At 43.2% G+C, this 13,470-nt stretch overlaps 1 protein-coding gene across 1 annotated transcript; it reads right to left on the reverse strand.

Moving 5' to 3' along the window:
* Positions 1–570: 570 nt before the first annotated feature.
* On the reverse strand, positions 571–12,752 carry LOC136023505 (E3 ubiquitin-protein ligase RBBP6-like). Its single transcript, XM_065698005.1, has 15 exons — positions 12,587–12,752; positions 11,329–11,425; positions 9,155–9,295; positions 8,443–8,479; positions 7,883–7,963; positions 5,567–5,655; positions 5,357–5,453; positions 4,189–4,328; positions 3,461–3,630; positions 2,654–2,757; positions 1,886–2,222; positions 1,735–1,792; positions 874–896; positions 696–806; positions 571–596 (listed from the first exon to the last, which is right to left on the reverse strand). Exons 1-15 carry the CDS (start codon positions 12,750–12,752, stop codon positions 571–573), a joined length of 1,677 nt encoding a protein of 558 aa, XP_065554077.1.
* Positions 12,753–13,470: the final 718 nt, after the last annotated feature.

A 13,470-nucleotide genomic window follows, 5' to 3' on the forward strand; every position in this document is an offset into this window, starting at 1 on the left:
GTAGAGGCACATCTGTGTGCTCCAGTTGGGCTGGGGCATGACATGCGCATGAAAAACTAGTTTTTCTTGTAATTCTATACTTTGCATCCTGGCCTCTTGCCTTTGTCTTCCTGGGTCAGTTTGACTTATTTGTGACACAGGCTTGGGGATCGCCTGTGGGCTGGGGCTTTTGCCGGGCGACGCCAAGGCAGTGCTGGATGAGGCCATAAAAGGATGGAGCAAGCTGGGCAGCCACTGCAGCGCCAGCTCTGGAAAATCGGCGTGTGAGCCCCAGCCAGCAATTCCCACTCACCAGCCAGGTGTGAGCTGAGTTTCCCTTGCTCAGCCAGTCTCTGCCTGGCACCTGGGGCAGCCACGGTTCCTTCCCAGGGCTGGATCCAGCTTGCTGCAGTGATGCTGGTACTGGGGCAGTGATGGAGGTCTCTATCCTCCTGGCATTGATACTAATCAATGTGGTTTTTCCCATGGCTTCACACCACCTGGAGCAATGCCCCAACTACCCATCCTCTCGGTGGCCATCCCCAGCCCAGCCCAGTCACCTGCAGGGTGGGCAGGGGCTGCATTAACCCCCTACCCACTTCCCGCTGTGCAAATGACTGCAGGCAGAGAGAGGTGCTGTGAAGCAAGCACCCAGACCTTTTAATGAATGAAACAAGAAACAAGGATGTGGGGGAGGGCTGGGGCAGGTCCTTGACCATCAATGGTGTCTTCTTTGTGCGGGTGACCTTGACCTTGAACGGTGATGACCATGTGACCTTGTCCTGGAAGAATAGTCACGACTCCTCCTTCTGCTTCCAGGGAGTGGCCTGGGAGGAATGGGTCAGAAAGAAGGATTACATGGAAAGGCTTGTGAACAGAATGCATGGGTCGCACTTGAAGAATGATCCGAGTGCAATCTGTAAACAGAGGGAGCACTGGAAGAGAGAATGCCCTCAGAGTCAAAATAAACACTGGAGATTTAGTGGAATGTCAGGGCCTGCCCTGACATACTTTGGATGAAGATTGAGGAGGGGCGGGGGAAGATTCGAAACCCTCCCCAGCAGAGCCCCTGGTTACAGTTAGCTTGGGGACTGATAAAGTAAAATTTCTTGTAGAAACAGAAGCTACTTATTCTGTTATAAATTCTTGTAGAGTGCGAGTTATCTATACAGGAGCTTCTATATAGAAAGCTAGCTATAACAAATCTATACCAAAATGAAGGATTAACATGACACAGAAACAGGCTCTTCTCTCTCCAGCTGAGAGAAAGCGGCTTGGCTGTTTGAGATGGCTAAATGGAAAAAATTCAGAATTGTCATAAAATGACAGCACTGACTTTTCCAATAACTGCCTCAATCAGTATCAACTATGTTGTTAAAACAAGACTGTTGGACGCTGATTTCTACTGAAAAACCCATTTCTTCAGCCCTACTCAGCCAGTAATCCAGAGCTTTCCATCCGATTCTTTAATTGTATTTGATTTTTATATGTACTTACGGTTTTCTCAAAAAACATCCTTTTTTCAGTCTTCTTTTTAATCATTTGCCAGCGTTTTAGTTGAAATAATCTTACTGCAAGCACACGTCCCCTTTCTTATAGCCAATTCAAATTAAGCCGTTTAAAAATCAGTTACCAGTTGTATTCCCCGCAACTCTCTGTGCACACTTACTTGATTATCGATCAGCTGTTGTGTAAGTCATACGTTACAGCCTAGGTTACAAGCAGCTATATATTGAATTTCTATAGCATACTTACAGTTCACAGCTTCTTCTGGCACCTGGTGAGTGGATGGTACTGTCTGTCCTCGGAGGATCTTTTGGAGAGGGGAGAAGAAAAAGAAAAAAAGCCCATTCAGCTTATCTGAAGGTAATTTTTTAACAGAAATTCTAAAGCTATCATTACTTACCAGTTGTGGGTACTGATTGTCCTTGGGAGCCCAGAAGACTTGGTAGTGCTAGTTGTTTTCGTACAGAAACTCGACAGCCCTTGTGAATAAATGCAAACAGCTGGAAAATAAGCTCTACTGAAATACTGGAGTCACTGCATATGTGGAAATCAAACTTACCTTCCAACAGGCTGCTGATTGACAGAGAGGAAGATTGAGGCAGTTCAGCGGCAGTCACCAAAGCAGCAGGAGGGATAAGGGTCGTGAGCGGTGGTGGAGGCGGTGGCGGCTGCTGCCGCCGAATCTGCTTACGGAGCCTTTTTGTGTAGCCAGCTCCATTTTTGAAGTTGTTCACAGCCTAGAGGCAGAGGAACATTTTGTAAAGGCAATCTGAAGCTTCAGCAGATACACCAACAAAAGCCTCCGCAGAGTAAAATTACTTGTGTATTCCTGGAAATGCTATCAATCCTAACAGCATTCAACCACAGCTATATATACACACCACATTAAACACTGATGCCAATGACTGTTAACTCAGGGTATCTGTATTTAAAATACTTCAGTGTTAACACCAAATTTGAAAGTGAGGTGATTGTGTTAAACAGAAGCGTGACCTGAATTTGCCAGATTGTCTCTAAAGAGCTGTCAGAGATAATGTGTTTGAAAAGTAAATTTAGCCTTATTCAATTTATCCTTCCTTAAGGCTAAATTAATATTACAGTATTACTGTCTTCTCTCTCAGCTCCTTACAAGCTCTTTGTACAATTGATGTAAAAGTCATCACGCTACCTGGCGTAGGCTCTGGTTGGCAACTAAAGCATCAGGAGAAACATCTGTCTGATGACACGCTGGGCATATGCATTCCTCCGACTCCAGCAATGCCGTTCTAATACCTGTGCATAATTAGTATAATCACAATACAATAGTTTTTAGCCAAACTAGGGAAAGTTGTTGGGTTCTAATCAAAACACGTATATGATTCATGGGTGAATATGGTCTTGAGTGTACAGCATGAAGCTACAAATGTTCAAGAGTGTAAAAAATTTCAAGTATGCAGCAAATAGTTACACGGTATTACCATTTCACTGTTGTAATATTTGAAGATGGAATGTAGGCTGTGTCTTCATGATTCAACTCATCCTTTTTCCACTGTCCACCACAGCAAGAAGTCATTGACCCCAAGGTTAATGAGCAAAGCACATCTCAAAAAAAAGCATTGATAGGTCTGAGTTCTGACGGTTTGAACCAGCTCTCCCATGGAGAAGAATGTGGATTAAATGCCTAAGTATCTGGCTATATAATTTTGCGCGATAGAAAGGGCTGTGGACAAACATTTGATATCTAATACTGTAATCACCTGCACAGTTAGGCACTCCTCTGCATGTAAAGAGGATGCAACTGGATCTGTAGAAAGAGAAACAAGTTTTCTGCCTTTTTTTTTTTTTTTTTCCTTTATACGAGCCGAGTCCTTTCCTAGTCAGGGTATACTTAGGTTTTAATTAGAACAGGTAACAAAGTAATTTTGTTATCTGTTGGTTGTGCTTTCTGAAGATCAGATGTGATGTTTTGAATTAACAACATGGGAATAACACTTACATTCGTCACAATAACTGCTTCCACAGCAGGGAAGAATAGCTGCGTCAGTCATTATATCTTTACAAATGAGACATAACAGCTCATCCGGAATAGGACCATCAGAAGAGGAGGAGGATGGCTCCTCTGGTAAAAATGGAGGCCTTTCCCTCTTTCCTCTAGCATACGCTTCCCTGGAGGGCATGTGGGGAAGGAAAAAGAACAAATTTAAAGATGGGTAAAGGAATACTTTTCCAAGCTTTGCATTTTATCAGAAGAAGATACTAGATAGAATTCTTCTCACTCCACATTAGCCTTCTGAACTGTAGGCATTGAGCTGAAACTACTTTGCTATAGCCATAACACTGAAAAACAAACACTTGGAGGGGGAGGAAATCTCAATCCGACAGCTATTGGTTAAATTTTTGTAAGAAGCGTTTGAAACATAAACCAGAAGCAAAATGAGCTATCAAAGAGAATGTCTCCCCTGTCAACACTACTGAAATGTTTTGCAGAAATACAGATCCTTGGTGCATCACAACTCGGACCAACTTCCAGGCGCATGACAAGTATGAATGACCACCCTCTTTTCACATGAGCAAGTATCACAGATTTTAAGGTTAAAATGCAACGACTGCACTTCCTCTCCCGTAATTATAGAGGCAGTCCAACTTGGTAGCATGTCCGCTCAGATGTTTATGCATGCTTTCTCTCGTTCGCTTTTTGGTCAGGTCAGTTCATTCCATACTTACGCATTAATAATCGGTATCGCATATTTTCCAGTGTTTGTCAGCATTGCACCCTTTGTGTTGGGATCTTTCACCTCTATCATGAAACTCCTTGGAATTCCTGTGCTCCTTTTCAGTCTGGGCACAGCCTCAACATTTTTGTCCTGTTAAGAAAAGATATGCAGGCATACCTCATCTTAAGACCTGCGCTTAAAATGACAGCTCAGTGATGACTGTAAGAAGCAAAAGCCTTTAAATCCTCTCCTTTTACCCAGCGTGAAGGTTGTTCAAGCGAAATACTTCTTTTCCTAAATGAACATGGCCAGGATGTTCCTAAGTCAGCTATTGTTCCTAAGTCAGCTTCTCAGGGAAGTGGTGGAATCACTGTCCCTGAAGTGTTCAAAAGAACACGTAGATGAGACCCTTAGTGACACAGTTCGTGATGGATTTGGCAGTCCTGAAGTATCGGTTGGACTTGATGCACCCCCTCCAGCCTAGCTGGCTCTATGATTCTGTGAAAGGCTTAAACAGAGTTTTGATCTGAGTCGACATTCTTTGGCTTAACAGCAGGTTTCTTAAGGGTGAAATATCCCTTACCTCATGATCCACTGGGAGAAGAGACACAAACCTGCTCCTCTCCCAAAGCACAGTTCAGAGGGAAAGCTTAAATCAGGGCTCTGGATCAGCCACTGGAGAAACATCTGTTCACCAGCTATAGATGAAGGTTGAATTCACGCCTCATGCGTATACATTCAGTGACTACTGTTAAAGGGCATGAATACTCAGCCAGAGACTTGTGTCAGTAAACCACACAAATATTCAATAGATGGGGTCAACAGAAACACCTTGGTTTCATACAAAATACTGAAAACGTGAACTGTCATTAAAAAGTGTTAAAACAGAAACAACTCCAGTAATACTGAAATACATAAAAATATGCATGTAAATTCACAGATGAAAACATCTATGGACCTATTTTGTGTCTGTGGCTTAGAAAAAGGAAAAAATTACATTTATAATCCCGGCTTTCCCTTGAACTTTGAAGGGCTTTTCAGCATTGCCATGCAACCTCTGTATTTCACCTCAAGAGCAACAGTTCTTAATACAATTATTCCTGTATTTGTTATTTGACTGCCAAGGTCAGAAATTAAACAAGGTCAGAAAGTAACACCGGGAGTCCCCCAAATCTTACCCCATTTCTTGGGCAGTCCTTTCTATAGTGGCCAGGTTTTCCGCAGCGAAAGCAAACATATGATGGTGGAGGTGTACCCAAGGGCTTCTTCATGTGACTAAAACGGTTTGAGGAAGAAAAAGGTATGCATGTGTCTCTTTTGTTAAAACAAACATCTACACAGTTTTTCCATAATCATCGAAGAACTGATTTGACATTATCAACACTTACTTGACTGGGCCGTATTCACAGGAAGACTGTATCATCATGGCTTTTATTTTATCTTCTTCAGAAGCACTGGCTTCAGCCAGGTTGGCAGTCTGTTTGACACGGAATTGTTTGACACACACATTAGAAACACGCAAGCTCACCCAGTCAAAGACAACACCACGTGCTCAATCCTGCAAAGAGCACCACCGTGCTAGCTGATGTTGCCTGAAAACAGCTGCTTCTATGAAACACAGTTGTCCTGAGAGTGCGCTGGGGAGACTCTGTGCTTGTTCACGATGCTTATGTGCCTGCTAGCCTACTTGAAAAGAGCATTCTTGAGCACTCGAAACATGAGGCTTGACATAGACTTGTGTAACCGATCCACTTTTCTTCCAAGTGGACTGAAGTGACGAGTGAAAGAAATGACATTAGCAGTAGTTTTCTACTGGTTTTGAAGCTCCAGCCCATTTGAAGGAGAAGATAGCTACTGTGCATTTAATTGAGAAAGATTTCTGCAAGTTATATTATTTACATTTTGCAGCATTAAAAAGAACACACAATGTTAGCGGCAGGGCTGTAGTTTTTGCTTGCTGAAATTCAGCATCAGACACAGAAGCATCGAAGGGAATCTTTCTGGTCCCTCAGCAAGGCACAAGGTTCTTTTCAGCAGAAATGTGACCATCGTGTCCTGTAGGCAATCCAAACTGCATTTCCCCCCCCCCCCCACTAACTTCTTCCTACTAAGGGATTTAACTACAGTGAGCACAACCTGCAGGCTTTTCCAGGGAACTGTGTCCTTTTAATGTACATATTGTAATACCACCCATATGCAGAACTAGATCTTGAAGCCAGCTGATTTTTCTGATGTTTTTATTACACACTAGTCCATATACAAGAAAGGTCGAAGGGAGTGACTGTAAAAGATATGGACCTTCAACCTCCCAGCTTTCAGATCAGCCACGTATGTCTTCACTTCTACGTCCATTCGTTCACAAGAGCAATCAACCAGTTTCTGCATTTTATTAAATGTTTCCTTCACATACACAGTTTTTTCTTATCAGTTATATGATCCAGATGGACATCTATGAAATCATTTCCATTAATGTTTACAGGAAATTTTGCAGACATTTGACTAATTTGTTTGAACCCAAACAGTTTACAAAACATATCCAAACCCCACAAAACATTACTAGGAATAGTAATTCAACTATGGCATTTAATGCACTGTAATTAAAAAAAAAAAAACCAACCAAAAAATATTTCACAGCACACTGCCCCTGTGCTAAGCCAGTCTGAATAATGTGTTTAAGCAAGAGTTTTGAGCTGCTTTACAATTTGTTCATGCATTTCTCAAAAGTGCACACCACTTGGACAGTTTTTCACATTTGAGAGTAAAACTTCACATGGGTTTACAGAACCAAGGACACATGCACTGACAGCCAAAGGCACAAAGTTTAATTTCTTCGGTGAGAGAGGGAAGATGCTGCCGGTGCGGAGACCTCTCGTTCTTAGAAATGAACTCCTGTCCCTCTTCTTAGGAGAAAGAACTAGCTCCCATCTTTTTCATTCAATTGGCTAGCACTACGCTTTTTCACAAAGCGCAATCATTAGTGTCTTGCCAAAGTTACACAGTGTTGAGCCAAAAGAGCAAGCAGTTCCATCCCAAAACAGGCCATTGCAACATTTTCAGGTGGCCACATCTGCTAATACACCGTAGATACACATTGATACGTTCCTCTAAACAATCAAGTACACAATTTACACAGTTGACACAGTCTGCATTCAAACAAATTTGATTGTGTTCTCCACTGTCTATAGGCTGGAATTTATGAAACTGTGCAGTATCAAAGAATGCTTCTATGCCTCTAATGACTAGAAATTCAAAACCAGCCGTGCCATTGTCCAAGTTCCAGAAACACTTCTACTTCAGCTGTTACAAACTGCCCTGAAATGTCCATAACATACAGCCAATTAAATTCTTTTGTAAAAATGGTGTTAGATTCCAACACAAAATTAATGAAACCTAGGAAAAACAGTAAACAGTTTCTGAGGTACTGCTGCTTTACGTCCTGAAGATGAGTAACGCTGCAACATTATGTTGAGGCTGAGAAGGTACTCCCCTTCTGTCTTCCCAAACTGGCAAGTACTCTTTACAGCACAGTACCAAATTATACATACTTTTTAAAGTTAAAACAAATACTTTATTAAAAATTAAAGGTTTGTTCACATTACAACAGTTATCCATCTATAGACTGCAAGTAAGGCTTAAAAGTATGAAGGAAACACTTATTTTTAAGTATTTTACAACTATATATAGACATATATATACACACACACCTTTGAAAGCTGGGCCAGAGAAACAGATGCAGAAGACGCGTCATTCATTTGTTCAGCAAAAAATAAACGCATATTCAAGTTCTATAATCGAAACATAGCAAGAGTTAACCTCTACTGCAGTCTGAAAATCTGCACTATATCCTCTGCGTGTCACTGAAGGAGGCATTTCCAACCTACTGTAATTTGTATTTGTTCAGAATAAAGTCCAAACCTATGACAGCTGAAAAGTGCCTATGTGGTTAATGAGACAAAACTAAACTAACCAATTCGCTTGAGAGGGACTTACTGCTCCAGAATATCTCAGAGTGGGGCCCTTGTGAAAAATGCTAAAGTTTATTTGAGAAGGAAGCATCACTACAGGAAACTTACTTGCAGTGTAGTTTGTAAATTAATCAGTTAATGTCTCATCATTTAAACATGCATTTATACAGTTATGCTTTGATGAACATAGTAGCTGCCTGTCAAGATAAAAAGCAGCCCTGAAACATGAACTCTGCCCTTCTTCTCAATAACTGCAAAGATGCCAAACTCACCATACCCCACCAAACCCAAACACCAACCTGAACCATCAGCCATAAAAGTAACCTGCCAACTTGTCTAGAAAAAAAGAAACTGCTCACATTATTGGGAAAAAAAAAAAAAAAGGTGTTTACTATGACAGAGTAGCCCATAAAAATGGAGAAAAAATATTTCTTGTATTTTAATAGACCACAGGACATACTATCCAAATTAGTTTGGGAAGTGTGAGAATTCTTATTATTCTTCTTTCTATCAGACCAAACCCAATCTTTCATGATGATGAAAGCATGGATTTAAAGCACAGTCACGGCATTTTTTCCTCCACTGCAAACATACTCCTCCCTCCCAGCTGCCTACACAGCTTGTAGCTTGCCACAGTGAAGTCCTCAGGCCACTAGTTAGCAGTGGGCCACAGTGTGTGCAGAGAACTACTACTTAAGTGCAGTTTTTACAAAAAGCACAGAAAAGGCTGTACAAACTCACAACATTACTAACTATAGGCAGACAGATCTCGAATGTGGCACCAAGTTCAGTTGTGCACACCTGGAACCTGCAGGAACTAAAGATGATCAGGCACTATCTGCACAACACAAAGGCACACAGGACATATTCTAGCATATGCAATAGGAAATACCATGCATTACTAGGCATAAATCCCAACATTCACATCAGAACTGTGCAAATTGATGGCGTGACTCAGTTTTCACTGTGATGAATCAGTACATTTGAATTACAATCTGTACTATGTTTTACTGGAGGACAGATGAACTTAATGTTTGGAAAATTAACACAAAGCTACATTGTTTAGAATTCAGTGCAGTGTGTAGAAAAAAGGGTGAGGGTGGGTTTTTACATACTGCTTCTGATGTTCTGCTTGCTGGCTCAGTTTGACTTCTAGGAGGAGACAGAAAGGTGATCAGAACTTAAAGCACTTGTACCCAACAGAAAGCACCAAAAATCATTTCTAAAACCCAAACATCAAAACATTATGTTCTGAGAGTCTAGTGAATGTGGAAATTTATTTGTATACACAAACTGTTATCTCTTGGTCACTCAGTGCAACTAAAAAAACCTCCAAAATCCCATTTCTACTTTGTCATGAAGTCAGACCTAAAGAACACAACAGTGCAAGAGAAAGTCCTCAGATATTTTCTCTGCCACACAAGTACCAAATATATCAAGTCGGTACTACAGTTTTGTATTCTTAAATAATCAACCCTCAAACTATGAATGTAACTTCAGGCAATCTGTACATCCCTAGTATTACAAACGGGTGTCACATACAGTGCTTTAGTTTCTATGGCGGAACAGTGATAGTCCCAACACTTCAAAGGGCAAGTTTACTTCAGTGAAAAAAAATCAGTCATCTGACAAAGAAATAACAAAACTGTCAGCAGCTTATCCTTTAGAACAGGGTTTCTTTGTGGAAGCCCAAGCACTGTGTTCAGCTGTCTACCGGACTTAGCCGTCAAAGTGCCAAAGTACTAGACATGTTACATACGCTTTATTGACTAAAAATAGTAGTAAAAATGTCACCTGAAATAAGCTGCTCCTGGGATTTTGCGTGACTGAGGAGCCCTGTGACAAAAAAACCAAAAGAAGTCTTAATTGCCAGAATTTGCTTTACGATAATGCTACAGTATTTTAAGAAATACTTATTCCATCTGAAAGCTTGCTGCGATTCCACCTACTCACTGACCTGCATCTGTCTATCATGAGTCAGAGATGCAACCCTGGTACAGTTAACAAACAATTCACACATCATCCAAAGTGTCCCAGGAGCAGAGGCTGCTCTGGAATTTAGGTACAAACAGGGAGGCTCCTGTTTACATCCACCTACTTCCTGAAGATAAGTAAGTACTTTAGATTACAACACAATGGTTGTTTCATCCATTTACCTTGAAGAACAGACTACAAGGCAAGTAACGCAGCCTCTCCACCATTCCATCATACATTCAACCTGCCCCAACATTAAGCACTCTGTCAGCTGTCTCTGCACTGTTTCCAGCTGAAGGAACAGAAAGCTGATCTGCCCGATACATTTTCAATGCTAGAAGAGCAGTGCCATTCTTTCCTTAGCCCCACATACAGGTACGTATTTGATCTTTGGTCCTAGCAGCATCTATCCTCTCATTTTATGGCAGCATTACAATACAAGGAAAGGGTGCCATCCACACGCCTATCAGCTCAGGGTAAAAACAGCCTTAGGAGGATAGCTACCAACTTTTGGTAATGTGCTAAGCTGCTTACTGAGTTCCAGGTTTGGAAAGGATTAACTATTCCTTCATTGGACTTGCCCAAGAGGCAATACACTTTATGATACTGTTCTTTTTCTCTTGCCCAAAACAGATACTGGCTTTGGGAAACTAATAGGAATCGCTTTTGAATGGAACTTCTTGTTTGCATGGTTTGCCAGCTGGCAAGCATCGGTCTTTCCTGCATGGCTAGTATGCAAACCCCACGCATTTGGGGCATAAGAATACCTGACGTATCCTGTCCCTCTCCCCCAAATGCAAGAAAAGGTCAAACACTAAGAACCAGACTCTTCTGAGACAGGAGCAAATTTTAAGTTTACACCACACTGCTGAACTGTCTTTGCTAGAAAAGCCATAAAAGCAAACACATATAACAAGGAATCTCTCCACGCAGACAAAACAGGATGTACGACTTGGCTCTCAGAAAAATTAACCCCAAGAACAAACCCTATAGAATAATTTTAAAAGTTTCCATTGTTGGAGTTTGAACCCCATACCCCAGCAGGCCTGAAAACATAAGTCTGCTTCGGGACCGATACATGAAAATCTACCTAGTGACAACAAAAATTAACGGAAGCTTTAACTAGATACAGTCTGAATGCCTCACATGCATTGAAACAGTTCACACACTGAAACCAACAGCAGAGAATGCAAGGCTGTGTGGACACTTACGTAACATCTGTTTTGCGCGTAGCTTTAACTCCTCCAGCAGGGATTCTTTTAACAATTACCAAAGAGTTTTTAGGAATCAGGGCATCTTCTGTGTATTCTGAAACCAACAGAAATACAGAAAAATACATTCAAAGGGACATGTATTAATACATAATTAACTACACGGCACTTCAGAGAAGGCCTTTACAGATACAGAAGCCAAGTTTTAGATGTAACATCGTGCTTTCGCTGTCTGAACACACTAACAGTACCTTTCAAGACATTTTCAGGTTTGAGAACCAAACACCAGCAGCTAAATCTTTTTCCTTTTTTAAAAACAGTTTGAACGCCAACAGCAAAATGGTCTCGGAGGTCACTACAGGACAGCTGCTAATACAGGGGGTGCTTTCCTGAACTAACTGAAGTTGCTTTTGCTTCTCTTCAGCTACAAAACCCATAGATCTCTGGAGAAAAACAAACCACCACAGTCTCACCTGCATAAACCAGGTTCTAAAGTCTGACTAGCTTGCTCTGAAACAAGCCAGGCATTAGTGAAGGCATGAAAACTCAGATCCACTGCTTTCGCCACTGTTAACTGAGTCATTTCTGCTGCTGGTGCTCCAGAGTGAAAGAATGCAGAAGAGAACCTGCCACCTTTGTCTATTTCTTGGAGCTTAATCCGTCCAAAGCCACACTTCTCATCTGCTCAGTGCTTTACATTTGCTTGATCAAGTCCGACACTAAGACTAGATCCAGCCACACCTAGGCTCCACCAGGAGTTTAGAAAGCCAGGGGGTCCACTCTGAACTTTGTGTCTCAGTGGGAGGGTCTCCTTTTTTTTTCATCTTTGGTTTCTATGCAAATCATTTTAGCTTGATTCTACCTTGATTTTCTTTTTCAACATTCCATTGGACATAAACCATTGACCAAGCCTGAGACTAAGGCTAGACCTAGCTTCACCTAGGCTCCCCTCAGGGGTTTAGAAAGCTGGGGGCTCTGTTCTGGACATTGTGACTCAGTGTGCACATTTGACAAACTGGTGTAGCCGGCAGGACGCTCAATCAGATTTCATGACACCACCCCACTTAATCCCCGGCACCGCTTACCCTCTTGGTGCTCCTGCCACCTGGTGGGATGGGCCCCAGGCTCACTCATGCTATGTGGGGATGAGCCATAAAAGGCAGAATGCGGCTGCCGCTGGCTGCGGCCGTCATGGGGTGGTCTGCAACGTCGCCAGCCAGGACATCCCCAAAGCCCTGCACATGCTGCGCACACGTACCTTCTTTGGTCTGGGCATTGCTGATCTGCAGATCACAGTTGGCTGCCTTCAGCTTCTCCTTGCGCATGATCTTGCACTTGAGGTCGCAAAGGGAGATGTCGAGGCCACTGAAGGTGACCGTGTCATAGTTCAGCTTGGAGAAGAACTTGTAGTGGATGCAAGACATGGTCGGGGCCAGGCAGTGCCTGCTCCACTACTGTGTCTAGCTCGGCAAATGACAGAGAGAGGCCTTGCAGCCTCTACGAAGGTGAGGGCTCGCGGCAAAGCCCACCGAGGGGGCTGGGGTGAGCAGCACGGGCCGAGTTTGTGCTGGCCAATGGTGTTCGGAGGTTGCAGCACTCTGCCACAGCCAGGCCCTGACACATCAGGCAGCCTCGGCTGACAGAGCCTCAGGCCTCCATCGTGGCGTAGCGAGGCCCTGGCTTTGCCACCTTAACAGCTCCAGGCTACGGCCCTCAGCAAGTGAGCAAGTGAGCCGTGCCGTTATGTCGGCACCTGCCCCAGTCCTCCTCAAAGCCCAGGGGAGGAGAGTTCCCCAGAGCCCTAGCTTGGCCTCAGTGTCCTCTCCCGCGTGCAGCACGCTGAGGCCTGACCAGCCTCTACGGCGACTCAAGCACCTCTGCCCCAGCCTTCGCCAGGTGCGACAACACAGCGCACCCAGGCAACCCAGCGCATTGTGACAAAAGGCTCGTGTCACGTGCAGCTCCAAGCACCCCCAAGGGGAGGGGGACCTGTCACACCTGGGCCTGTCACCGCCCTGAGCTGCCCGTGTCCCTGCTGTCACCCCAGCCTGACCTCACACAGTGACCATCCTGTCATCCCCAGGCTGTCACTACAGTGACCCTCCCGGCAACATCCAGCCAGGGTGAAACACCCTGTGGCGG

This window comes from Lathamus discolor, chromosome 18, assembly GCF_037157495.1.
Source record: "Lathamus discolor isolate bLatDis1 chromosome 18, bLatDis1.hap1, whole genome shotgun sequence".
NCBI classification, from domain to species: domain Eukaryota; kingdom Metazoa; phylum Chordata; class Aves; order Psittaciformes; family Psittacidae; genus Lathamus; species Lathamus discolor.

Excerpts from the sequence above, each read along its gene's own strand:
- LOC136023505 (XM_065698005.1), bottom strand. The coding sequence starts at position 12,752 with ATGTCTTGCATCCACTACAAGTTCTTCTCCAAGCTGAACTATGACACG. Across the intron at positions 9,296-11,328 it reads ACGCGCAAAACAGATGTTAC|AAGTCAAACTGAGCCAGCAA; the intron begins GTAAGTGTCCAC and ends GTCTCCTCCTAG. Across the intron at positions 2,223-2,653 it reads CCAACCAGAGCCTACGCCAG|GCTGTGAACAACTTCAAAAA; the intron begins GTAGCGTGATGA and ends CTCTGCCTCTAG.